We start from the raw sequence: 27,019 nt of genomic DNA, 5'->3' as shown, positions 1-27,019 counted from the left end.
GGGGGGAGGGGGCAGCAGTGTGGGAGATATTAGGCAAATTAATAACGCCCCAAGAAGGTGAAGTGTCTCCACTAATTTTGCAACTTGTTGTTGCTCATACATGTATTCCTTCCCAGAAGTACATAATACACCCATCCATTGCCACCATCAATAGTTACAACAAGACCTTGTATTTCAAACAAAATTAACACTAAACTATTGTCATAAAATAAGAGAAATTATTAATGCATTGCATTCCTTGTAGGAACACGTTTTTTTGTCAGAGGACTGGACAGTGAGGGAAATGCTGCTAACTTTATTGAGACAGAGCAGATTGCACAGTTTGAGTCTGGAACTTGTTCCTTTGTGCAAGTGAATACAGCGTTATGACTAATTCAAAGGCAAATGTTGGAATGGTACAATGTACAGTAGATAAAAAGATATTTAAAAGGGAATGCACATTTTGCAATCTTGTTTGCAAATATTTTGCAATTGGTTGCTGGGAGTGACAGCTACCCAGATTTGAATTGAATCAATGAAACATACCAGTTTTGTATTCAGTCAAAAGAAATATACTTGTTGTATCTGAGTCTGAAAATTCAGGTTTGAAGGGACTGTAACTTATGACCTTGCAATCTGCACTAGACGGCTTTACCATCTGAGCTACATGTACATTGTATTAAGCCATCTTTGTTTGTGAAGTAATACGAAAGGCATGCAAAAGTACACTGCAGACCTGACCTTGTGATCTCACTACACTGGTCTATTTGGTGGATTGTGACAACTCTTTTATAGTCATCACAATCACCAGTTCAAAATATATAGCTTTATTCATTTTGCAATCATAATTTTACACTGTTCAGATGAATTTATTTTTCAGAAACAAAAAATGACAATGTACAGTAAGGTTGTCAAAATGTCAAGTAAAGTTTCATTTTGTTTGTGCAGAATAAATTCATCTGAATAGAATATAGATCCAGAAAACAAGAGCTTACATGCACACAACATTGTTTTGATACTTCCAACAAAAACTACATGTAAATCACGGGATTTGTTTTTTCCCATTGTTTACAGATAAGAGGGTCAATTCCACTTTATTGGTCACAGAGGCCAAATCTCAAATACAAACCAGCACCTCTTTTGAACCAAAGAGCTGACCATGTAAGTACAGTCTGAATCTCCTCCTCCCATCCCACTCTTTGTTATGACCAAATGAATGCTTTTCAGTCTTTGTGTGTTCCATCTTGCATACCTCATTATTATTATTGTTATTATTATTATTATTATTATTGTTATTACTATTATTACTATTACTATTATTATTATTATTATTATTATTATTATTATTATTATTATTATTATTAGTGGTAGTGGTAGTGGTAGTGGTAGTGGTAGTGGTAGTGGTAGTGGTAGTGGTAGTGGTAGTGGTAGTGGTAGTGGTAGTGGCAGTGGCAGTGGCAGTGGCAGTGGCAGTGGCAGTGGCAGTGGCAGTGGTAGTGGTAGTAGGTGTTGTTGTTGTACTTTTGTACAGGTAGTAGATTTTTTTTTTTCAGTTTTAGAAAGAAAAACTTGTCTCTAAAATTCAAATGAGTGTTTTGCTTTTCCTCTTTTTATTAATATTTTTTAAAATTTTGACAGAGGGCTGGATTCAATCTTCACCTGGACAAGCAGAGAGTTTATTATGGAGATCTTGTATTAATAAATCTTGTAAGTTCATCTTTGATTAAACCTTTCCTTGTACTGTAAAGGGCAGACCATAAAAATCATTTTTCATCGCTATTAGAAATATTCTGATTAGGTACATTGTACATCAAAATACCAGAAACCAATAATTTGTGGTTTAATTTTCTTGGGGATGTGAGAGAGGTCAAAATTTCCTAATGAGATCAACTGTTATTTCCAGCAATGAAGTGAAAACTTATGCATGGATGGATGTGAATTTTATTGAATATGTAATGAAAAGGAAATGCGCTATCAAACAGTAGGAATTTTTTTTCTCTTTTGGTTTTTTGTATGTTAAAATTTTAAAATTTTATCGCATTTTATTGACAGATTGACCAGGTAGGCGGAGAGAAGGTTTTAGGAGATCGGTTCAAAGAGACAGTTAGAACTGTAGGATTGAGTTCTTTGAGGTAATTTCTAGACCAAAATGAATTTGTTTAAAAGATATTATCTCTTTTGTTACAAGTACATGTAAGCAATGAATCAGCAAAATTTCTTATAAAGTGGAGGAGATTTTTACACATGTACAACCCAAGGAAAATAATTTTAATGTGAGAGTTCTTCAAACCTGACCTATTTAAACAAGAAATATGCATGCAACCAAAAGCAAATGAACACAATGATTTAACACTTTCACCCGTGAGGGAGCTCCCATTGACAAGTAAAATTGCCTGGCATTAGACAGAGTAAAATCTATAGACTGAGTGTTTTCACACGACATAATCAAATTGTAACATCAAAAGCTGCAAGGTTTTTTTAAGTTTTTATTGATATCAGGTTAGAAATTACTTAGAAATAAATATTTTTATCAGTTTTTAGGCGCCGTAGCGTTTTTCGTTTTGAGAATACCGCATTTTGAATTTTGGAATTTTTGCCTTTCGTATATGTAACACCAAAACAGTAGCTGGGATAAAGCTGTCTGGTTCAAAAAACAGTTTCACCCTGTAATTTTTGGCAAATATTATTAAGCATTACAAGCTGTAGAAGACATTTTTATGCTCATTTTAGTTCAGCTCACAAGCAAAAAGAGATGGCTTTTATGGCAAACTGAGCTGCGGATTTTTTGTTGATTCGAGGCCACCATATTGGTGTCCCTCCGAGGAACACCAACGTGGCGTCTCCATACAAATCTCTGTAAAATTGAGTGACATGTTTTGGCAAATAACTCAGAAACGATGCACCAAACAGACGTGAGACTTAGAGGAGTTGTTTATTTAGTACTCTTGTACAACACTTCATTTTCTTGGCTTCTTTCTTTCTTTCTTTCTTTCTTTCTTTTCTTTTCTTATTGCGTGACAGTGAAAACATTGTAGAAGTAGTACTATTGGGAGTGAAAGGGGAGAGGTAACTAAAATTTCTTGTAAATTTTGGAAAAATATTAACAATAACTCCATTTTTTAGATATGAGCCCTTTGATTTTCACAAAGAGTGCAGTAAAATGCGATGGGAAAGACTCTCCATTTTAATGGACAGGTTGTCAGAAGACCAGGTTAAGTTTGGGTAGGTTTGCTTTTACAGGAAAAAAGTGCTGTTTATTGATTGAACATGAATGTATTTTTTTGCTCCCTCCAGGTTGTAAATTGATGTTGGCTTAAATGTTTATTTCTCTCCTTTGTTTTGTAGATATTTCAGTTTGAGAGATAAGGATGGTCAAATTGAGTCTGATCAGAGGGGTGTGTTCAGAACAAACTGCATTGATTCACTTGACAGGTAATAACTGATTTTAAATGAAGGCTTTGAATTTATTATTCAGTCAGTTTTGTGGCACAAGAAAGTACCTCTACCGGTAATTATTGTTATTTCAATTTTCATGAGTAGAATGTCATTTGATATCTTTTTTATGCAGAGGTTATATTCTGGCTTTTGTTCATCCATGCAGTTATTATCATGATTAATTTTGTTTGTTGCTTTTTTCATTTGTGAGCTTAACAGGCTCTTTTTTTGTCCCTATGATAATTAAACTGATAGGTTCTTAAAATTTAATAAAGCTCACTCTCTGAGTGGTATATGACATGAGCTCACATTTCTCCAAAATACAGATTGTTGCAACATATTGTAACTGCAATAGTCACAAAATGGAACAGAAATATGTTTTCTACGATAATAATGTGGTCCCATGTTCATATCACTTTAGTTGCATAATAATTTAGCAACTATTCACCGAAGTGGAGGTCGCTAGTGGTGGATATTGTCAATTTTACCAAGCTGCAAAATGGCAAGGTAAATGTCCAACACTAGCCACCAACACTGAGGTGAATAGTTGTTTTAGTATTATAATACCAAAACAGTGAGATATATAGCACAAAAAGATGATTTTAACTCATTTATTCCTGGACAGATTACAACATTTTGGAGAGTGAATTGCTCTGAGGTGAATAGCAAAGGATATCTGGGAGTTTGAGTAGCCAATCAGCGTGCACATTCAATGATATCCACTGTTTTAGTATATCATTATACTAAATTATACAGTATTATGATATTGTTACAGTACGTTTTCTTTTCCAGAACAAATGTTGTGCAAAGTTTATTGGCAAGAAGGAGTCTGCAAGCACAGTGTGAGGTGGGTTTTAACTGACATTACTATTTTTCTTGATCTGTTTTTTTTCTCCCTGTTGTTTCATTAGAAGTCAATGGTTACGTGTAATTTACCAATTTCAGGAATATGAAGTACTAAGCATGGGAGAAAGAATAGAGGATTGTGCAGGAATGGAGACAGTGTTCAAAAATGGTATGTTCCATTTAAAAAATTCATCAACATACATTGTAATGTAACAGTACTTGTTACACTAGGAGATGCTAAAAGCTGTTTGTGGCAATGATAACAATTAATCCAGAGCAAACATAGGATGTTTAATTAACATTAGTGCTATCACAGTCTGCTCTGACATTCTTTTTGGCCAGATAAGACTTATAGAAGCAGTTTGATAAGCTCAAACCTGCAATTTTTGGCAAAATCTCCAACAGCGATCAAGTTATAACAATCGTTTGTCTTGTAAGTGTTGAAGAGAGAGGGTGTAAAGATTATCACTCAAACAGAAAATGTTGTGAAAGAGATTGCTGTGCGTGTAATTTCAGTTTTAGTTGTTGATTAAAATAAATATTGTTGGTTATTGTTTGCAAGATTTGTTGTTTACTGCTGTCAGCTTAGAGGTGTTTGATCACTGTAAACTGTTTATTGTCACTAATGACGATTAATTTTGTACTTTATTTAGAAGCATAATTATTTCCCATATACACTATATTGCTTTCTAAGGTAAGAAACAGGAGCTCTGGTTTTAGGCTTGGCTAAATCTATACATTAATCAATTGAAATCTAAGCTGGAAGAATATCCTCTGCTATTAGGGGACACCTGTCTAAAATTATAAAATGGAAAACAAACATACAATAAATTACACTTCGGAGAGAGGAGTCAAACACTGAATAAGAAGAGGAACCCATGACTGGAAGTCAGGAGAAAGCAATATTTATTAGTAAAGAACCAGAAACTAACCTTTACCCTAACCTTCTTGTTAAAAATTGATAGGAAATGCATAGACTTAAAGGGACACTTACATGTAGTGTTGGTTATAAACTCAGTCTCAATATTTTCTAAAGTGAAAATAGAAGGGTGTAATTTCTATGGTGTTATTTAGTACAAAACATGCATTTTCAAGGCTTAATTATGCAGTACTTTATTCTGATGGATGAGGGGCATTTTCATGGGTTCAATGGAAGGCTTTTTTTATTATGATTTCTTCGTTTTTTATGCATTGAAAGATTGATGGGTGATGAAATGAGTAAGTTTCAAATAACACTACCATACAATGTACATACAAACTTACTTACAGAGAGTATCACAAGCACATGAGTGTGAAGCGTGTAAATTACAAATCTTTTCCTTGGAACAAAGCTGGGGATTTTAGAACACCAATTTTATGCCCAAAATTTAATATGGAAGCTGCATGAACAGAAAAATGCATGAGCTACATTACATCCAAATAAGGAATTTTTTTTAAACCCCAGCTCTGAACCAGAGTTAAATGCTTCTGACAGTACTTAATTGACCACTCTCCGTAGGTACATGTAGGGGCTTTTCAGGACCAATAAAACAGTCAACTAAAAGACAGAACAGAACCCCAACTGGGCAGAGGCTAACGAGTTGGTTATTTACAAGTGCAGCCAAGACGTTGAACCAGGGACTACCAGGTTCTAATTCAACAAGTGGTCAGAACGGGTTTTGAACCGGGATCTCTGGTTCGCAAGGCAGGCACTTTGTTAAACTGATGGGCTGCACTGCTTCTTTGGATCGAGGCACTGCAGCCCATGCCAAGTGCAAGGGCTGCCATCTTACTTTGATACCATTTTATATTTGATACTATTTCTTGTTTCTTTTATACATGTACCATCTTATTTGATTTTGTCATAGTGTGGGCAGACAACGCTGATGCATGTTCTGTGCAGTATGCTGGAACAGGAGCTCTAAAAACAGATTTCACAAGGTAACAGATCAGATCAAATAAGAAAAAGTAAGCAGGGATGCGGAACAGGGATAGGGCAGTGATGAGAGCACTCGTCTCCTACCAATGTGGCTCTGGTTCAATTCCCAGACTTTAATAGCTGTTGTTTTTCTACTCTGCTTCGAGAGGTTTCTCTTTGGGTTCTCCAGTTTTCTCCTCTCCTCATTGTCACAAGACAATGGAATTTGCTAAATATGATGGAATTCCTGCTACTAGCTCTAAAGCATTTTGTAAAGATGAAGTTTAGAGGTGCTGTCTCAGCCTTCCAACTTGATTATGGGATCATTAAAATCTTGTCCTTTTATTGTTTTTGCTGTTAACAGGACAGGAAAGCGATCTTCGTTTGGACTTTTAAGGGATGGGATCAATTCAGGCATACGGTATTTCAAGAACAACTTTGTTGATGGATTCAGACAGGTGGGTTTAATAATACTTATTTACAAGCATATTACTTCTAATTTACCAGGGAAACAGTCTTTTAGCATTATTGTATTATTATTATCATTATTGTTATTGTTATCGTTATCGTTATCGTTATTATTATTGTCCTGATAGTACACTTTCTTAATAAAGATTATCATTGATGACAGGAGGCACAAGAAAAATTGCACTGGTTATGGCTTCATCTTGGGTAGAATCTGACTACCCTTCATGCTACCATTAGTTATAATAATTATGAAACTTGGTTGGTGGTGGCATGGTCAAGTGGTTAGGGAGTTGGATTTGTAAAAAGCCAGCTGGTTCCCTCCTCCCAGTTGAGGTTCTTAATCACCTTCTGTTAGATTTGATTGTTTATTTCAGGTTATCGAAATGGGGTGCCTGAAAACTAACTTGATAGCTTAATTAATGCCAGGAGAAGATCCAGGATTTTTCTTAGGAGGAGGCACACCACTAAGGAATGGCATAGCTGACTGGTGACTTTTTTTTGGCAGAATACCAGTTGTATTAGAAAGCTGCAGGTCATCTCAGGATGTTAAGGGGGAGGGGGTGTGCACCTCCTGCACCCTCCCACTAGATCCGCCCCTGAATGCACTCTAATGCCATTGAAAGCGTTTAGGAAACAAGGAAGATCTTTAGATCCTTGGCGATGTATTAAACACTGGTAATGTTGTAGTTTGCTCAATTTAATTATCCTTTCAGGACTCTATTGATTTGTTTCTGGGAAATTATGTTGTGGACCCCAACGAAGGAATCTCGAGACCATCACCTTTGGAAACCCAAAGAGATTGGAGGTTTATATTTGTAAGTGCAATTTGTACTGTATTTTTTTTTTAAGTTACAAGCCCATAAGTTTTTTGTTTCATTATGTAATCTTTATAATGTGCACATTAATTTTGGTGTTGAATCAGGTGACTGTGTAGATGTGATTCAAAACTAAGGCAAAATAATATTCTTATTTTTATTATTATTTTTGCACTATTTATGGGATTCACCTTCTCAAACAATGAAAATTCATTTACACAACAGGTTTCCCTTACATGACTATTAGCTTGGTATTAATTAATTTTTACATCAACATCAGGGGTTTCAATAATTTGGAAATACAGGTGTAGATACCTGGGCTAATCAATGTAAGCGGCCGTCACTGTTGTCTTTTACAAGGGTTTGAGTGGAAGTCAAGGCAGAGTAGCCAGCGGTGAGAGGCAAATTTGTGACAACGTAGATGCTGGTTTACCACCTATGATCAGCTTCTTATGAAATCCCTGCAACATTCTGCCAATCGATTACTTTTTGTTGCATTAGACCTTTACGCAAATAACGTAGAATAAACGTTTTTGCAAACTAAGGGAAATAGCTTATGCATGTGTTAATGAGATACATTGTATGTAGCCACTGATAAACAAATTAACATTAATTTTGTTTTCTCATCCTTTTATGAATTAGTGACAAGATGAATATCAGTAATAAAAATTTTTAGTCCTCTTTCATTGTTTTGATTGGTTCTGTTTTTTAAAAGCTGATTTTAAAAATTAATATTTTATTATTCTGTAACTTTTTCATAGCTTCCACTGATTTTGTTCCTGGGATTCTCCATGTTTATTATCAGCGTATTAATTCCTTCAAGTAAGTTTTGCTTTAAGTAGACTATGCATTTTTGGCACTGAAAATACATACCTCTTACCAATCAAGTTTTTGGTCAGTACTGTAAGTTATGGACCAAGTTTTTTTGTTTGCGCTTGGGCCATAAATTCATGGGAAAAAAACTAGGATCTATAACTTCCAGTACGAGTCAAGAAAACGAGGTTAGTAAGAGATTTATTATTATCTCTGAGTTAATCAGGTGCAGGGGAAAGGAAATGACTAGTTAGACCTACTGTAGTTAGTGGTGTCAAGTGGAAGGTTCATCTGCCACAAATGATTGCTTCTTCAAAATCTGAACAACGAATGAATCTGCTTGGCTTTTCTAAATAGTTGCTGGCAAGATTTTTTTTAAAAACATAAATGGCGTGAAAATTTTGTGGATATTTCGGGTGGAGAAGTACCTAGAAGTACCCACATTTTCTCATACTTTTGGAGTGGAAGATTTTATCAAAATACACCAGTTTAATGAGCCTGCAAGTGGCACTTAAGATCAGACATTTTTGATCATTGCATTTGAAAGCGTTCACACAAACGCAGATTTCTGATTAAATTCACTTTTCTTTCATTACCTATGTTGAACGAAGGAATAATTCATTCGAACCAGCAAGGGAGACGTACACAAACACAGATCGACTCTCAACAACATTGAGTATTACACATGGTCGCCGTTCACTCAAGCACTCTATGTAGCCCATGTGAGCTTCCCTACATTTCAATGTAGCACTTATAAAATCATTCAACTCGAGACCAAAAGTTTCTGCCGACTCACAATGCCTCTTAAGAGCTGAAGCCTTGACACCATGGTCTGTTTGTAAACACAACTTCCTCTGTGTTGTGGCTGGAAAATACTGATTGTGTCACGATTTCAGTTGATAATATAAAAGGAATCGCTATGCATTATGGGATACTATTCATTCCTCCTCTGGAGAGATGATAATTGTACATATAATTGATAATAAGGAATGGAAATTGTTTTTTGCTCCCTCTGATTTCTAGCACTGAATGTGTTGCTTCTCTGCTTACTTCTCTTCACAGCAAGCACAGCAATTTCTAGCACTGAACGTGAAAATAGCACCCATAACTTGATTCTTTGCTTAATTAATTAATTCTCTTCAAAGAAAGCACAACACTCAGATGTGAGCAATAAAGAGGCATGCGTTAGATTGTCAGTGGTTCACTTGATTTTGGAGATGCTTGCTCAAATTTCTGCCTTCACATTAAAAATAATAATTTAATGAAGAGGACACAGTTTTTGAATAACCCCGTGGGGCTGTCGAAAAGGGCCAGTACCTGGCCGAAATAGCCACCTAATTACCAATCTTTGTCATGTTGCTTTTGTCTCAATTTGCTTTTAATATTTGGGCAAAAATTTAAAACTTTGAGAATCTCAAGAAAAAAGTACATGATTGTAATAAATCGTCTTCAATTTGTAACAATTATACACTTAATGTATGGTCCCACAGAAACAGTTAGTTTTGTTTTTCTGAGAGTCCTGATGTTTCCCAGGACAGAGTTGAGGGAAACATCAAGACTCAAGAGAAAACAAAACTAACTAGTTTCCCAAGGGACCGTACATTAAGTGCTTTGTTATATATTTAGACTTTTCCTTCAACAATTGCAGCAAAGCATCTGGAGCTGGCAACAACTGTGCAATTGTATCAAGTGGGACACATTTGAATTTGATCAGGGGCACATGACCAAGAATCAACCAATCACAGTGCTTGTTTTTTTTGAGTGAAAGTCTCGGTATATAACAATACACATGGTACTTAAGGAGCAATTTTCTGAGGATTGAGATCGCTGAAATTGTGAAAAAAGAATGGCAATAAACCAAAAATAGTAGATGTAGTGTTAATTTTCACTGTTTTCTTAGGTCCAAGGTCTAGATAGCATTTCCAAGCACCTTAGTTTCAAAATTTTCTGAGGCAGCGTGCCCCCTGAGCTCCCTAGCAAGCTCACATATTCGGCGCTTGCATTTCAGTTGCCATCTACTTTCTAAATTGAGATGCCTACTCCAAATTTTTTTGGCAGCCCTGAATAGGACATAGCTTTTGAGTGAACCCTGATAACTATTACCCATTGTTGAGTAAATCATCTGGTGTTAGACAGAGTAGAATCTGTAAAGGGTTGAAGAGGAACACAGATGTTGTTGAGACTTTCACTCTGTGAACTGGCCCCCATTGTTGAGTAAAATAATCATCTTGCATTAGATGGAGTACAATCTTTAAGTGACACTTTTTAATACCTGTATGAGAAAAGGGGTAAAGAGGAAATAGTTTTTGAATGGACGTAAATGTCATTAATTAAGTCTTTCACCAGCCCTGATATAATCGGCCACCATTTGATGAGTAGCATGAGACAGAGTAGTAACATCTGTGACATCACTCTTGGGAGAGAAAGACTTAATATGGGAATAATATTTATCCTCACATTGGAAGAGGTGGAGGGAACAGGAAGGAGATGGGGGCACAGGGACTCTGGAATTAATCTCTTCCCATGAATAATCTGTTGGCACTTTTATCTCAACAGACAACGTGTTGGGAAAGAGAAATGAAATTCTGGCCTCCATCATTCAAAAAGAAAATAGTACTTTCCAATGAATAGAAAATAAAATCACTATCAGAACTTAAAAAGTTATCCTGTGGATAGGGCCATCAATCCTTCCAACAACTGGTGCCTGAGTTTTGCACCTTTCACATTATTATCGTTCCACTCAAGCTTCTTTTCCTTTTCAATTCTCTTCACCTTCTTCATTGCAACACACCTGGCATGCATTTCTCAAATCACCTTCTTCATTGCAACACACCTGGCATGCATTTCTCAAAATTCCTGAAACGCTTTAGGTCCTTTCTATCTAATTTTCCTTTAAAAAAATTAATAACGATTTTGTTTATTATAAACCTTGCGATAACTTGCTTGCATATGCTTCCCTGAAAAAAAGGACATTAGAGTAATTGTTATGCAGATTTTTGTTTTCAGTTTTTATGGCTTTGTGGGTTTGAAAGATTTTCAGGGCTTTTAAGGACTGTGCCTACTAATTCAATTCAAAGGTGTTTTTGCCCCGGTTTATGATTATGCAGGAAATGTAGATCTTAACAATAATTGTTATTGAAATCCAAAAAGAAAATTGGGGGTAACCACGCATTCTTCAAAGCAATGTATGGCGTTCTTTCTCAAATTGAAGCTTAATTGTCTCTGAAAAATGCATGGTTAACCCCCAATTTTCTTTTTGGATACCAAGAGTACTTACCGGTATCAAGATCTACTTTCTCCAGATAGTTTTAAACCGCGCAAAAATATCACTGTATTAGTAAGCATCACCGATAGGAAACTCCTCCGAAACCCCGAGTGTCTAGAGATGCGTGGAACGTATGTACAATAACTTACAATAGTAGGCACTGTCCTTAAGAAACAAGCAGCTGTGTTCCCTTTCAGGGTTCCAGTTTCTGTTCTCTCCTCTCCTGACTGTTTTACACCTCCCACACCCTTTACTCTCGGGTTGGTGTGCCATCTGCCACCCTCGCAAATTTTAGTGTGACAGTCATGGAACTACTTGGAGGTCACAGGGTAAGAAGAGCATTCAGTTGTATCTCTACGTACTGTGTACTCTAAGATATTTTACTGGCAGTTGGATGTATGAAACGGTATGTCCTGATGAGTTTCATGCGCTTTTCCCACTTGATTTAATCATTATAGGAGATGCAATAAACTTCTTACTAACCTCCGTTTTGATCAGTGGAAGTTTCCCACTTAAAGTCAGCTTTTCTGAATTAATTAAGTGAAAAAATGATGTCTCCAGAAGTCCTCAAACTTGGTTAGTAAGAAATTTTTGCACATGCACAATAACCAGTAGAGGGGCTATTTCAGTTTGGTCATTTCTTTTTTAACTCCACATTTTATGTCAATATTGTTTTGCACATCTTTTACTTGCAGCTGATTATGGTGTTCAATTCCTGTATGTGTTGTTCTGGGGTGCTGCTGTCATGGTGACACTGTACGTTGTGTTGTACTTTGGTAATGAGTATGTTGACCAACCAAGACTAGTACAAGTCCAGTTAAAAGACAAAAATGTCTGACTAGAAATGGATTTGCACCCTTATAAGTGGGTGTGAAGAAGATAGATAAATGCTGTATTTACTTTTATGGAATGGACCCGTTTTCTTGTGACTTAACTATGTAATAATATGTAAAAAAAAAATGGCTGGAGTATGTTATTATTTAGCCAGGTGGACCTCTTTTGTCATGAATCAAATTTAATGTACTGTAGTTTGTAGTCCCCTTCGCAGCCGTTTTTGTGGGAGTTGCACAACATCCCCAAAAAAACAGCTGCAAAAGAGACTGTAGTTGGTAGAGGAATATTTGTGGTAGAGGTGTTTATTTCCTTCACATAATAATATGCTTAGTTTGTGATCTTTCGAATTATATGCACACAATCAGTGGCTGGTATCTGTGATTTGGCCAACTTATAGTGTCCATGATTGCAAAGAATTGATAGGATAATTTTTTATGATAGTGCCATTGAGCATTGCATGAACTAGCATTCACATTAAGAGGGTAATTTTTAAGTAATGTCATTTGAGTGTTTACTTTAATAGATTGATAAGAAACCACCTTGTGAAGTTTATCAAAATTATTTTGTGCATCTTAAATTAATGCGAGGCGAAACATAAGGCCTGCTTGATTTCATGGTATGCCTCTTGTCCAAGAGGCATGATAAACATCTTACAATGTGTTTTAGGACCACTTTGAAAGTAACCAAAGGATAAAGGGAACCAGTTCTTGTGTAGCAATTTTTCCTTTTAAGGCACTTTCCCATTTACTGCAACAATGTAGCAATCCACTTTTATTCATGCAAGCAAGCTGAAATGGGTTGCTTCATTGACTCTGAGGGTACAGCCAGTAGTCTTTGTATGGCCATGGAATGCAGTCAGTAAGAGATTTGAGGGAGTTGAAGAATGCTTTTTGAATGCTAAAAATAGAATAAAATAGTTAAAATAGTTGAACTAAATTTGCAGAATCACATTCTGAAGTTTGATCTTTCATTCTTCTATCAATCAATTCTCAGATTGCCAGTGCTGTGATTTCTCTCCTTATCTTTCAAACACAAATGGGTGATCAACTCGAAACTTCAACATCTTCCCCCATCCCCTAGGCATTTGAACTTTTGAAGATTGGATCAATCAAATTCCCGCCCCCTAAGGCCAAAATGGTGTTCATATGCCCTACCCTATCGTCGTATTTGTCTGTCATACCCTACTAAAGAACGATCGTTGTTAGCTCCTGCTGTCTTTAATGAAGACCTTTTGAAGACCTTTTTAGTAAGCCAATCACTCACAAATGCTACATCTCTTCCTTTAAACTCTTCCATGTCATCCAAACACGTGTTTTATAGATATTATATAACCCAGAAAAAAAAATCATTTGAAACCTAACAATTTTCCCTATCCCACGCTGGCAAAGGTCAAATTTCCCAGTCCCCAGGCACAAAGGATAGTCAAATGCCCTTGGGCATGTTGAAGTTTCGATTTGATCGGTGCAAAACTGAACGCAACAGGCAAGACTAAAAATATATTTTAATAGGGTCTTGACAGAGTTGCAGCATTAAAATAAATGACAGGTATGATGTAGTACATTCTTTGTTTTTTTTTTTTTGCACCAATATGGACAGGTGAACGAAACTACTAACAGCAGGGTTTTACTTTATATAATAATCAACAGAAAATAGGTTGCTTAAGAGTAGTGTATCATTCCCAGACAATCCATCAGGGATCATAACAAAGCCATAATTGCCTTGCTTATGGTCACGGTCGTGGCTGTCGTTTCTTGGAATGGGGACACCGACTTTGGTGCACATAAAGTCTGATTTCTGAAGGATTGGATTGGAAAACCAATATAGCCATTTGCCTATTTCTTTGTTCAGAACATCATTATGAGCTGAGATGATCAATCTGTATTATAATGCTCTATTAGAATATAATTATATTTAAATATTCCAGAAATTAAAAAATCATTGTTCTAGTTATTGTTTGTCTCTTTTTCTTGTAGTTGAGGTGGTGGTTTTTACCAGAAAGGAGATGAGTTGGTTTTTTGTTTGTCTTTTTCCAAAGAAGGGGAAGCTTCGCTCACATTCTCCAGGGTCTAGATGCCATAAGCATCAGACCACACTGCTGATGGTTGTGACTTCAAACCTCAACCTTCATTGTTTTGAAGCAACCGAGGAGAAAGAAGTTCCCTGCTAGCAGAGGTCTCTTATCTTTTTACATTCGCTGGGCTGACAAGTATGGCGAAATAGACCTATGCCTTCTAGGTTGAAAGTCACTTTGATCCAATTGCCGTTCACAACTTTTGAAGGCAGTCTTCAAACCTCGTGCCCCATGATATGTTTGCAGATTGTGACTTGAGCCCCCCCCCCCCTTCCCGTTCCCCGCATATTCCTTGACAGTAATTCCGCTGTTGTTAAGTGAGCCCACACAACATGAAGTATCTCGCGAGAATTTCGGTGGCTAAGTAAGCACTGCACATGTTCAAAACAGTGAGTTTTCACCCATGGCAGAAGTCTCTTTTACTGCACAGCCCGGTAAAGGTAAAAGAAAAGAGACCTTTGCTAGCAAGGAAAGAAAGAGGTTCCTTTGCAATACCATCAGCAAAGCGGTGGTTGACTTTTCAGTCTTCTCGTATAAGAATGTCAATGATATTAAAGACTTAGAAGAAGGGTTGCTGCCGTAATAAGAGCATTCCCCTTTCACCAATGTATCCCAGGTTCAATTCTAGACTTTTGTGTCGTATGTGGGTTGAGTTTCCAATTTCCCCTTTTCACCAAAAGTCAGTATTTCAATTTGATAAGCCTTAACTTTACTTGAAGTGATTTGCAGTCTTATTTCAATTTACTAGTAAAGCATTTTATTAATGATGATGATAACAATAGTACAAAATCATAACATTGACATAAAGTTCTTGTAAAAGCACTCTCAACATGCTTTATAGGATAACGCAGATCAAAATATTAAAACATACAAGTGTAAGGAAAAAGTAGATAAACGTTTGAGTGGAAAATTTATAACAAAGTCTTTAATCATGAAATAGGTTGTTGTTGTTGTTGTTCATCATGCATGAGGTATACGCTAATATTTAAGTATCATGCGTTTGTCTGAAGCCTCAAGGAGACTAGCAGTATGCAGCCGAAACATAATCCACATCAGAAGTGACTACATTGTGAGACAACAAATGATACTTCAATACCAATCAAAAAGTCTGATATTATTATTATAAACCATTAACTCTCTATCAGCAACAACAGATCACAAACGTTAACTAAGACACTGCAAGAATATTCATGCTGTTGATTTTAAGGACATGGGATGCAGTTGCTGGTGTTACAGGCTCTAACTTACACGTCATTATCATTATTAATAGGAGTGCCCTACTCAGTAGTTTCAATAAGTACCGACAGCCAAAAAAAGTGTCGGCTACTTCACTCAGAGAAGCTTCTTTGAAAACTAAGAGATATCTCATTGATGAAAATTTATGTAGAGCATTGGTATGTATATTCCACTACGACTTTTAAGACTTTAATTTTGATAACTCATTAGAAAATTCAGAATTACCCCTAAAAATTAGCAATTTAACCCTGTCACAGGAGCTTTGTGCTTCCGTTTGGAGCACACTTGTACAGGTCTGAAATTTAACAGCCCATTGATCAAGTGATCCAATGAGGACCTGAAGCCCCCTAACTATACCACATTGAGACTTTGTCATCAATGAGATAAAAATGAAAGGGCATTACCCTAGACACCCCAAGAAAAAGGGGAGGGTAGGCCACTTTGTTAACCCTTTCACTCCCGTGGGGTTCCCCATTGACGAGTAAAATCGTCTGGCGTTAGACAGAGTAAAATCTATAAGTGTCACTCTTGGGAGTGAAAGGGTTAATGGGGACATAGTTTTTGAGTGAATCTAGCTGTTGTTAACCCTTTCACTCCCGTGGGGTTCCCCATTGACAAGTAAAATCGTCTGGTGTTAGACAGAGTAAAATCTGTAAGTGTCACTCTTGGGAGTGAAAGGGTTAATCTACTCAAACCAGCTGCCAACTTTTACTGAAACCCCTGTAAGAGCATTTGAGTTACATTTACAGACATGTATAAAATGACATGTACTATCCTGTTAATTCTACGTTGGTTGTAAAGGGCTTTGTTGTACTATGGAGTTCATTGCTGGTGTAAAGAAGGAATCAACTCTTTTGTCTTTACTTCATGGTGACAACATGCAAACTTTGTTTTGTCAGGACAAACACTCTTCCATTAGAAGCTTGAAGCCCGAGGATTTCATTATCTGGAGTACTCAATGTCACAACATGTTGGCTGGCATGTTTTGCTTCTTTCTCACTCTGTTGGTAAATATAAACATGCCTTGTGCAATCACACAGTGTAGCAAAGGACATGTTTGGTGCACAAGTGGAGAACTTCCGATCCCTTTTTGCTGCTTGGACATAACCAAGGGCATTAAAAGTCCCCACATGTGTCCAATTATCTTCGCAACTGGCCTGAGCCTTGGGCTGCCAGAGAAGGGCATCAACATCGTGACGTATACAGAAGGCTGGCGGGAGGCTTCGGTTAAGAGTTGCATTGAAGATCCACTGATGAGTTGCTAAGCATACCTGGCATAAAAATGGATAACATTAACCTGCCATTAGCAGCAAGGATGGCAAAACCCTCCCAGCAATGTGACCCAGGTTCCATTCCTAGACTCCGGATCATGTGGGTTGATTGTGTTGGTTTGCTGCTCTGCTCTGAAAAGGTTTTTCTCTGGGTATTCCAGTTTCCCCTCTTGTCAAACACCAATGTTTGATTTCAGTTGATTTGGGTTAACTTAATAACTGTATTTAGGAGACGAAAACCTATCTGGTGGATATACTACTAAAAATAACAATAAATAATTCAGTCATGAAAAAGAATTAACGGTAGAGAAGTGTCAATTTCACCCCAACTTGCTATGCAACTTAACATTAACCCAAACATTACTTTTAAGCAAGACAACTCAAAGCTTCGTGACAGAAAATGTCTGTCGGACATACATAATAATTTAAGTTATAAACAACAGAAAAAAAACTTGGAAAAACTGTTAGGCTGAACAGTTTTCAAAAACCCCATTTGCAATCCACTTTAATCTTCTTCAGTTTTGCCCATCCCTGCTTACTAAATTGTATTATTTTGCTTTTTTTTTTTTTTTTCAAACTTTCCATCCATGTTCTGAGTAGTTATTTTTACATTTAGCTACAGTTGTAGATATCAGTTTATAACGCACACCAGCATTGGCCAAATCTGTTAAGGCCTCATTCATAACTGTTAAAGAGCACATGTAATACCTGCTCATAGAAGAAGCTGTACAACTGGCTACTTTAATAGACAGAGTCTAGCTATAAAAGCCTCAGTTAGCCGTCCAAGGTTCACTTGGCAGTTTGTCTTCTATAGTAAACCAACTAGCTGTTGGCATTTGTTAAAGTTTTTTCCCCTCCCTCCCTCCCTTTGGAGATGGGTTGGGTTTATCACCCTGCCTTCATTAAAATTGGGTCACTCCTACGAGGTGCGGTTAAGTCTGCGCAGCGACTTCCCCCAAGCTTGTTGGCTCGTTTGCCTTTGTACATTGCTCGCTACCAATACTCTTGTCCGATCCAGCACGTGCTGTTTACCAATCAGCTCGTAGTGCTGGGGAGATAAGTGAGGTTGTTCTATATCACGCAATCCAGAAGTCGCATAGGCTAACCAGTCGCAAGGCAGTGTTCCCCTCAAAAAACGTCAATACGTCTGTTGTCTCGTTCTATTGCGCCTTACGTTATGCGTTAAAAGCTAACTATGTTGATACCAAGGAACAGTGACATTAATTATAATTTTATTTGTCCCTTATAATTATAGTAATGATGAAAAACCCTCATCCAAGATAAACTAATGGCCATCTATTACCTTGTGAGTGACTTCTCCTGTTGTAACATCCAGTCTAAAAATGTATTCAACATCCTCTGGTAGGGCATCACATTCTTCAATTTGTTGGTCAGAGTATGACATAGTGTTACCTCTTGAGTCGCCAACCTACAGAAGTTGATCAGGCTTTATTCATTTTGATAACTTTACAGATTGTCACAAAAAGAGACATGGATTGCAAGACAACCTTGTGTCTTGGGTCAAAATCTTTGACAAGTGTGGCTCTTTACAATCTCGTATTTCACTGGATAACGTTGGAAGACAGCTACATAATTTTGAGCATGAGGGTCCAGTGTTTCATTTGTTTGTTTGTTGAGGTGCCTTGTTTCTAAGCCAGTGAGACTAAGGGTCTTTACCCTCCTCCCTTTCCCCCTATTTTTAAAAAATCTATAATTTTCAAAATTTGTCTCCTGAAGCCTTATGTTTTGGTCACATGTGCTCCCAGAGAGCGGTAAGTGGAATTTTTTCCTTCAGGTGGGGATGATTGATGTGCTCTCGCAGAGATTCCTTTGACTCCATGTCACTGGCATCACACCTGAAATGTGGACAAAATGGTAGGGCATAATGCTTTCGCATGCATACACATCAGATTTAAATCACCCCGGTTTTGGTGGTCCCAAATTCGATAGCGTTGCCCCCTTTACCTTCCAGTTGACCTTTTGAGGCAGCAGCACCTATTAGTTTTTCAGTAGTCTTTTCCACTATGATAAGAATTTCACTTCTCTTTAATAATATTGACTCAGGTGTGTTTCAGTAGCACCCATTTGTTTTTTCAGTAGTTTTTTTTTTCACACATGTCCACTAGCAAAAACCCTCAACTCCACTTAGTATCATCACACTATGGATTATTTAACAATAATTAAGGAATTTCATCCTTTATGCCATTGTAACAGCTACATGTACATTCCAAGCATGGAATTGAAAGATTAACAAGTAATGAATACCAAACAAAAATAATTATTGTGAGACATCACTCGACATCACAGTAATTTCATTTATCACATCAAAAGTAACAAATGGACTAACTGGTTTGTCAGATGTAAGGTGCTCCAGTCTGTTGTGAATCTCTTTCACTCTCTCTGCTTCTTCTCCAACCAGTTCATACTTCCCTCTGTCATCACCTTTCACAACACTGCTCCAATGATGCTCTTGAGTCTGCTTAACAAGGACCACTTCAACACTAAACAAATTCATGAAGAAACAACCTTGTTCAGAATTCATCAAGTAAATTTTATCATTAAATTTGTGTTCCTAGCTTTCTGATTGGTTCAGTCAATCTCGGTTATCAGCCCATGTATGACCTAATATGGAAACTGATTGTATTTGATTCCAAAGTCTCCAAGCATTCAGAATTTTAATGAAAATTTAATAGATTCCATCCAACTTGGCACCACATAATTTCAGGCCTTCTGACAGGGTGATGGAGATGGGTGTGCTCTTGCGGAGATTCTATGCAACTTAACATTAACCAAGACATTACTTTTAAACAAAACAACTCAAAGCACCATGACAAAAAAATACTTTATTTCATTATTTAGTACCTGTTCCCATCACATGTCCAAGTACTTTCTTCAGAGTTGACCTTGGCAAACAGTTCTCCACTTAACAAGACATTTCCCCCAATACTAACATTCAAGGAATCTGCTTTAATTTCACACTTAATATTGGCTTTGCTTGTATCATCTGGAATTTGGAATTTCACTGTGATATCTTCACTATCTTGCGACCATTTGTACACAGGTGCAAACAGACTGCTGGATTTTTCATCTCTTGTGTCTTGCTTTTTGTCATTTCCTTCAAATGATGTAGACAGCTCCTCATCACCTAATATAAGAGATAAGTTTCAATTATGTACTTTTAACCCTTTCCTGCCCAATAGATCCCCTTTTGAAATGTAAAACATTAATAATTATTTTTGTCTGGTGATAGCAATATCCAGTTACTCAGACAAAAGCAATTAGGGAGGAATTGGAGAGTTAGGGTGGCTTAGCGGTTCCCAACCAGGCCTCTAACCTGGGTTCAATCCTGGCCTCAAGGTCGTACGTGTATGTGAGCCTAGTTTCAATTGATCTGAATCTGACTCCAAGGGATTTTCTCCAGGTACTCCGGTTTTCCTCCCTCATCAAAATTGACTCTCACTTAATAAGATCGGGGCAGATACCATCGAAAGGGATAACCTCTGGTATCATTGACTTTCATTGTGTTAATTAAATGAATAGTTTCATTTCTTTCTTCTTTCTTCTCAATATGGAAATGTCTGTGTCACTACTAATCAAGACCTCTTCATAACCCAGTTTGAGGGAAATACTGTAGGCTAGTCGAAAATTTGGTTTCATATATGTCACACTATAGTTGATAGAGGTAACTTAACCCATTGACTCCTGAACCACACCCTAGTGACAAGTAAAATGGTCTGGCATTAGACAGAGTAAGATCTGTTAAGTACCACTCGTAGGAATCAATGGGTTAAAGGGTTGGACATAATTCTTGAGTGGATGTAGAGGTTGTTGACCCATTGACTCCTGACTTCCACTCATTGACCAATAAACCCGTCTGGTGTTAGAATGGTTTTCAATTGAGTGTCAAAAGTAATTAGCAAATTACTTTGGCTTATAATTAGTTCACTCAGTGATTCGTTCAAAGTTCTCGCAGCCCCTTTTTCAACCAATCAGAAGTGAAACCAAAACCAATCGTGGTTCGCGCGAGCACATTTTCCCGCGCTTTGTGTCGGCTACGTGTAATTACTTCGAGTTTTGATTGGTTTACCGGATTGTCCGCGTCCTTTCTGATTGGTCAAAGTAATTACTTTGGTTTTGGTTTTACGACACTCAATTGAAAATCGCTCTAGACAGAGTCATATCTACTAAGGACGGTGCCTGCTACTTTAAAGGTATTTTTGCGCGGTTTACTGAATATGCGGGAAAAGCAGATCTTAACAAGTATTATTGAAATCCAAAAGGAAAATTGGGGGACTAACCGTACATTTTTTAAAGATAATTAATCAACAATATTTGTAAAAAGTTTTAAAATACAAAGCAATGTATGGCATTCTCTGCCAAATTGAAGCTTAATTATCTCTGAAAAATGCATGATTACCCCCAATTTTCTTTTTGGATACCAAAAGCACTTGCTAAGTTCTGCTTTCTCCGCATAGTTTTGAACCACGCAAAAATATCCCTGTATTACTAAGCACCGCCGATAGGAAATCAGAGTATCTCAAGATGCACAGAACATATTAGCAATAACCCATTAAGCTGAAATCTCAAGTGTTAGCCCATCAGAGCCCTGACGAAGGGCTAATGATCAAAATGTTGTCTCACAAGTCTTTCTTATAGTAATTACTTTACCATAATCAACTTGTACGGCAAAACCCAAATTTTGAGATTCAATCTCCAGAGACGCAGTACCACAGTTAATTTAGAAACTTTCATTAAAAGTTAGTCCGCTAGCATCTTTACCTGACGTGTTCAATTTTAATCCATTCACTCCTGAACCCCCCATGGAATTAGACAGCTTAAAATCTAAAAGTGTCATTTCTAGGGTGGAAAAGGTTAAGGTCCTTGTGTCTTACACTCTAGTAATAATTTATTGAACTGGAAAAAGCGAGGAGCTGTAAAAATACAACCTGAAAAACTAGGTTCGTAAGATATCATTATCTCTTGGCAGTTAAATCAAGAAGGCCATATTGCAGAATACTGCTGCGAAATTGACCAATTTTAGCACATATACTATCTGTAAGATATCATAATAATTATACATATAACCCACAGGGTTCCATGGATCCCTATTCGCAGTTGTCCTGTCCTACAGACAAGTAAAATTACTCCGAAAGTCATCCTTTGGGTGTCGAAAATTCACATCTATATATTTTCAAAAATTTATATGATATGTTATTCTGTACAATGTAGCTCCATTCTGATCTTTTTAACATGACACTTGCCTCTACAATGAAAATTAATGTCAATTCAGTAGTTTCCAGGAAAAGATTAAAATATTGTTTGTATGCTTTTGTTCACTGTCTTTGTGAAATCATTAATTTTCTTTACTTATAAAACGCAACTCTTGAAATTGACTTAATTATGGCATAATTTACAGGGTGTTTTACCACCTCCAATAAAGAAAAAAACAAGCTACAAATACTGCTATTCTATAAGTCTACTCTGAATAAAAAAAACTTAGGAAGATCATCGTAGTTAGCTAAGCAAATTAGGCAGATGCAAGCGAGCCTGAAAACATTGTCCCACGTAATCACACTTTCATGGCTTCAAATCCCATTGAAGACTGACATTTTCTGGCTTGCTTGCAAGTACACAAGTCGCTTTATAATCTAACTGCAATGATCTTCCTAACATTTATTTTACGTTCATTTTGCAGTTTGAATATATGAACATTCATTTATGCTAAATAATAAAACTATACATACTCTTTGGCAAGGGAAACCCAAATTTTGCCTGGGCAAGTAGCTCCTAAGGTGTACAGTCAGGGCTGGAAATTAATGGAAATTTCCAGTTGCAATTTTGCAACAAGTTACAAAAATTTAGTTGCAATTTCGCAAACTTCAGTCGCAAAATCATCGCACTGCATTGTGTTGTCAGAAGTTTAGCAAAACAAAATATAAACCCGCAATACTTATGTGTAAAGAAACTGCTAAATATGGATCCCTGAACCCAGATTAATACTAGTATAGATGTACTTCCTTGTTTCTAATTTACCTGTCACGTGTGAAAATGGTTTATCACTTGCCACCAGAAGAGCAGAACAACCAGGCTCAATAGCAGCATACATTGGTCCACTGTATCCTTTAAAATGTTGTATCCCTTCAAAGCTAAAGCTACCAACCGTGGAAGACCCTTTCACTTTGGAAAATGTAACCAACTCTAAATGAACAATGTGTGCATCTTTGACTGAAGTGGAAGTGTCATTCTCAGAGATACTCAGCAATAAACAACTGACAGACCCAGTCTCTGGGTTTTGAATGGCATGAAGGATAAGCGATGGCTGTTCAGACTGATACACAGTAGCTACTTTCCAAGGATCACTATTTGGTAAGTCTTTAGTGCGGTCCTCGGTGAAAACCAGGAACAGCTTGCCAGACCCATCAGACAGGCAAGCCAGTGATGATGAAGGAAAGAATAAAGTTGCATTTAAACATTCTTTTGCTTTCTCTGTAGAAGGTATTTTGAATACAGTCTCTACACATGAAATCTCCTTTTCTTGATACTGTGGAAACAAAAATAAGTGCTGTTATTTCTTTATTGCTCTAACAAGAATTATTATAATATCAGATCAGAGTTCTTCAAAAGAAACAGGGCCAAAAAGGCAGAAAAGCAATTTGTATTAAAGTTGATAAATTCATCTTCATTTATATATGATAATATACCATTATTAGCATGTTCTTTGAGTATTTAAATTGTGTAAGTTACAACTCAAGTACCTTAAAGTCCTACTATGATCAAAAAATTCACTTCCCTTTTTCCTTCAGATTTTCAAAGCATGTTTGCTTGACACCTGACTGGCAAAACTTTTGAGCTTCGAATTATATCCACTCACGTTCAAGACTGACCGATTGGACCTCAGAGGGTTGGATCGAGGATAAGACGACGTCAAAGACTCACTAGCTTAAGATTGCAGCCTGTAAACGCAGCTTATTTTACATGCAAAATACGAGTTTAAAAGTCTGAAAGCTCGAAACTCTGGTGCTGCATATTAATTTAAGCGCATGCACATGCATTGCATTTTTAAACTAGTGAGTCTTTGACGTCATCTTATCCTCGATCCAGCTCTCTCAAAATTTTTAAAGTTAGTAATGGCGGACAATTAAATAGGAAAGTTCCAGTCAAAATAAACAGGTGTCTTTTTGAAATGAAAGCTCAAAACTTCAGTCACTAAGCATTCAGTCAACATAGTTTTGAAATACAAAGAAAAAGTAGACTTGATTTTTGGTCATAGTAGCACTTTAATCTCCTAATCAAATGCTGTAAAAACCAAACTACAGTAGGTCTTTCACAGAGCTCAAAATTTTAAGAAAAATTCAGGTTAGCCCTTTTCAAGACACATTAATTTAGTTCCCCTGATAAATTCTTCTTTTGTCCATTGGGAAACCCCCTACAACTAAATGCCATGTTGAAATGCAATCACATGACAAGCTTGAATATCCCAAAGTTCTTAGTGTGCGCCTGTGTTTTTTCGCGGATGTCTGGATATAAGTTTTGGTATTTTCAAAATGGTGTTTTCGATCTCCATTGCCTACGCATTTGTGATACTGTCTCTTGCATTTTCCTATATGATTATGGTTTGTATAACCTACAAATATCCAACACAAAGAAAAATTATAAACTACAGCAAATTGATATTATTTATTATTACTATTATTTTTATTATAATAATTAACTTCACACAACTCTAGGGCATTGACAATAGAACAATAGAAAACTGATAAGTCAGCTGCTGCTTATGATGATTGGCAGCCAGGGTTGTTCATTGTTTTTTCATCTGGCAGCCCGGATTTTTATAAACCAAACACTGGTCATCTGGTAAACCGTTGGTCATCTCATATGGCCACTAATTTCAATAACTGTTTCAAAGTCGAAACCAAAACCGAAGCAATTATTCAAAAAACACCTTCACTAAATTGTTGCAGTTTTTAGTGCATGAGGGGGTTTATGTTGATGTCTATAATCTTGTTGATAAAATTTTCCTAACATATTTCTAGCAGATATGTATGTGTTTTTCCCATATTTAATATTTATTACTTTATATTATATATATCTTAACTCTGCACCGCCTAGATTAGCTTAGATGCTATTTGCGGTGTGCAGTTATTTTGTATTTATGCACCTATCAATGTTAAGCCCCAGGGAGGGGGGGTCGGGCATGGGGTGGGGATTTTGACATTTTCATTAAAAAATATTCAAATTCCCCACCCCTGGGACAAAATGTTCACCCGGCGGCAAGTGAGGGTGGTAAAATGTCCTTTGTACAATCAAAATCGCTAGCCTGGGGACGTCACATACGATCCAAATCCCTACCCTGAGGACAGACCTCACAATCAAACTCCTGTGGTTAGCCCGACCCCCCTCCCTGGGGCTTAACATTGATAGGTGCATTTATGCATGTGTGGATAAACTTTTGTTGTGTTGTGTTGTGTTGTGTCTCTAAATCCTTAACTTGGTCATCTCTTCAGCCATGAGATTTAGAAGTTTTCTCATACTTACTTTGACATCAGCTCTTTGTACTTCGTAATTTTCATCAACGAAGTAAACTGCCTCCGTTTTCCCGCCGTCAGTCCACGAATCCAGGACGAGGTGATTTACGTTTCCAAATGCTCTCACGTGTTGAAAAGAAATTAATAGTTCGTCCTTAAGGCTAACATCACTGACTGCGGACAACAAGGTTGTCGAACATACATCTAGAGAGTTGCCTGATAGTTTGTAGCCCTCAAATTTGTGATTCAAAAGGTCGCGATCAGGGCGAAGAGACTCCATGTTGGCATTACAGTATGGGGCCCACTTCTCGGTCGAGCCCAGTTCTCGGCCACTTTTTGTTCAACGTTTATTTTTCGCGCCACAAATGGATCTGGTCTTAACTTTCATCGTTTCCAGCTACTATATACTATTGAGCAAGAAGGTGAATTTGGTTTCCCCGAAAACGTGTTTGTTTATGGCTATTCGAATTACATGGTCTAATTCAAGTTTATATTCAAATGAGCCAATTCAATCTTGGCATAAAGAACGTAGATTGATAAATCTATTCGTCAAATACAAACTTTTGCTTGCCTGTTTTATTCTTTGACCTAAATTCACCAATTCACTCCTCAATATTTCCTTAGTACTTTTGCCTATTTGCCTATTCTCGACCACTCTGCTCGCCGTCAAAAACTAAAAAGCGCTTATAGTTTTGTATCGCGGTGCCATGTTCTGACAGTAGATCTGAATTAAAACTATGAGTGCTGACTTAACCCCGTTTTGAAATACCCACATCTTTTTAGCCTCGCTTGACTGCGCTTAAGAGAGAAACTAGGTGTGCAAAAGACTTCCTTTTCTAACATGAAACAAAGCTCTTTAAGGATACTTTTGTGGTCGAAATATCAAACACAAGCCTTATTTAAGGCCCGCGGAGCGGATTTTCAAGTGGGGGGGGGGGGGGGGCTAATGCGAACGCGTTAGCGTGACCCAACTAGGGGAGTCCGGAGGCATGCTTCCCCGGGAAAATTTGAAATTAAAGTCATCTGAAATGGCTACAAATGGATCTAAAACTGCCTAAAGTGAAGTTAATTTTCAAAATAGTGATTTCATCAGCCAAAAAAGTGGGGGGGGGGGGTTCCCCAGCCCCACCCCCTGCGCGGTCCCTGTTATAAGTGACTTAACAACAAAAACTCACTCTTTTGTGGCCGATAACTAGGCCCGCTGACCGATAAAGTTCTGGACCCACGAACGAAGCCTCCATTTTCGTTATTACTCTGGAGAAAGCAGCGTTGAGCAGTCGATGGCTTTACATGTATTAACTGAATGCTGAAGTTAGTTGTCTATGAAATTTCAAGTCCTTATGGCTATTCCAAGGTAAGAAATACAACTTTACGTCTTTTGTGGCCGAGAACTGGGCTAACAACAAAAGGGGTGGACTTGGAAGGAAAAAAAGGAAAAAGGAGTTTTTGTTTTATCCTATTCTATTCTTATTATTTACTCTTTGTTGCAGCATGTCAGGTAAATTGAATGTAAGGACGGTGCCCGGGGACGGTGCCTACTTAAAATTCAAAGGTAATTTTGCGT

The 27,019-nt window shown here is 37.2% G+C and overlaps 2 protein-coding genes across 3 annotated transcripts in view; one reads left to right on the top strand and one right to left on the bottom strand.

Moving 5' to 3' along the window:
• The window catches only part of LOC138019537 (phosphatidylinositol-3-phosphatase SAC1-like), a 29,519-nt gene extending 15,221 nt beyond the window's left edge, over window positions 1–14,298 (top strand). Inside the window, exons 9-22 of one of the 2 annotated variants that reach the window (XM_068866373.1) lie at window positions 245–351; window positions 1,054–1,140; window positions 1,618–1,686; window positions 2,032–2,111; window positions 3,103–3,201; window positions 3,325–3,411; window positions 4,207–4,261; window positions 4,360–4,429; window positions 6,108–6,180; window positions 6,522–6,615; window positions 7,339–7,440; window positions 8,202–8,262; window positions 11,716–11,847; window positions 12,214–14,298. In XM_068866373.1, coding sequence (XP_068722474.1) covers window positions 245–351; window positions 1,054–1,140; window positions 1,618–1,686; window positions 2,032–2,111; window positions 3,103–3,201; window positions 3,325–3,411; window positions 4,207–4,261; window positions 4,360–4,429; window positions 6,108–6,180; window positions 6,522–6,615; window positions 7,339–7,440; window positions 8,202–8,262; window positions 11,716–11,813 — 1,082 coding nt within the window. In that variant the 3' untranslated portion in view covers window positions 11,814–11,847; window positions 12,214–14,298. The remainder of the gene's footprint in view (window positions 1–244; window positions 352–1,053; window positions 1,141–1,617; window positions 1,687–2,031; window positions 2,112–3,102; window positions 3,202–3,324; window positions 3,412–4,206; window positions 4,262–4,359; window positions 4,430–6,107; window positions 6,181–6,521; window positions 6,616–7,338; window positions 7,441–8,201; window positions 8,263–11,715; window positions 11,848–12,213) is intronic. The other variant, XM_068866371.1, reaches the window with a different exon arrangement.
• An 856-nt stretch (window positions 14,299–15,154) lies between these two features.
• Window positions 15,155–25,769, bottom strand: LOC138018942 (nudC domain-containing protein 1-like). The gene is made up of 6 exons (XM_068865617.1): window positions 25,466–25,769; window positions 22,964–23,471; window positions 19,793–20,075; window positions 19,278–19,431; window positions 18,234–18,359; window positions 15,155–16,930 (listed from the first exon to the last, which is right to left on the bottom strand). The coding sequence occupies exons 1-6, from the start codon at window positions 25,733–25,735 to the stop codon at window positions 16,520–16,522; spliced, it is 1,752 nt and encodes a 583-aa protein (XP_068721718.1). The 5' UTR covers window positions 25,736–25,769; the 3' UTR covers window positions 15,155–16,519.
• Between the last annotated feature and the right edge of the window lie 1,250 nt (window positions 25,770–27,019).

Source organism: Montipora capricornis, chromosome 10, assembly GCF_036669925.1.
Source record: "Montipora capricornis isolate CH-2021 chromosome 10, ASM3666992v2, whole genome shotgun sequence".
Lineage (NCBI taxonomy): Eukaryota > Metazoa > Cnidaria > Anthozoa > Scleractinia > Acroporidae > Montipora > Montipora capricornis.
This window is presented reverse-complemented; position numbering and strand designations above follow the sequence as displayed.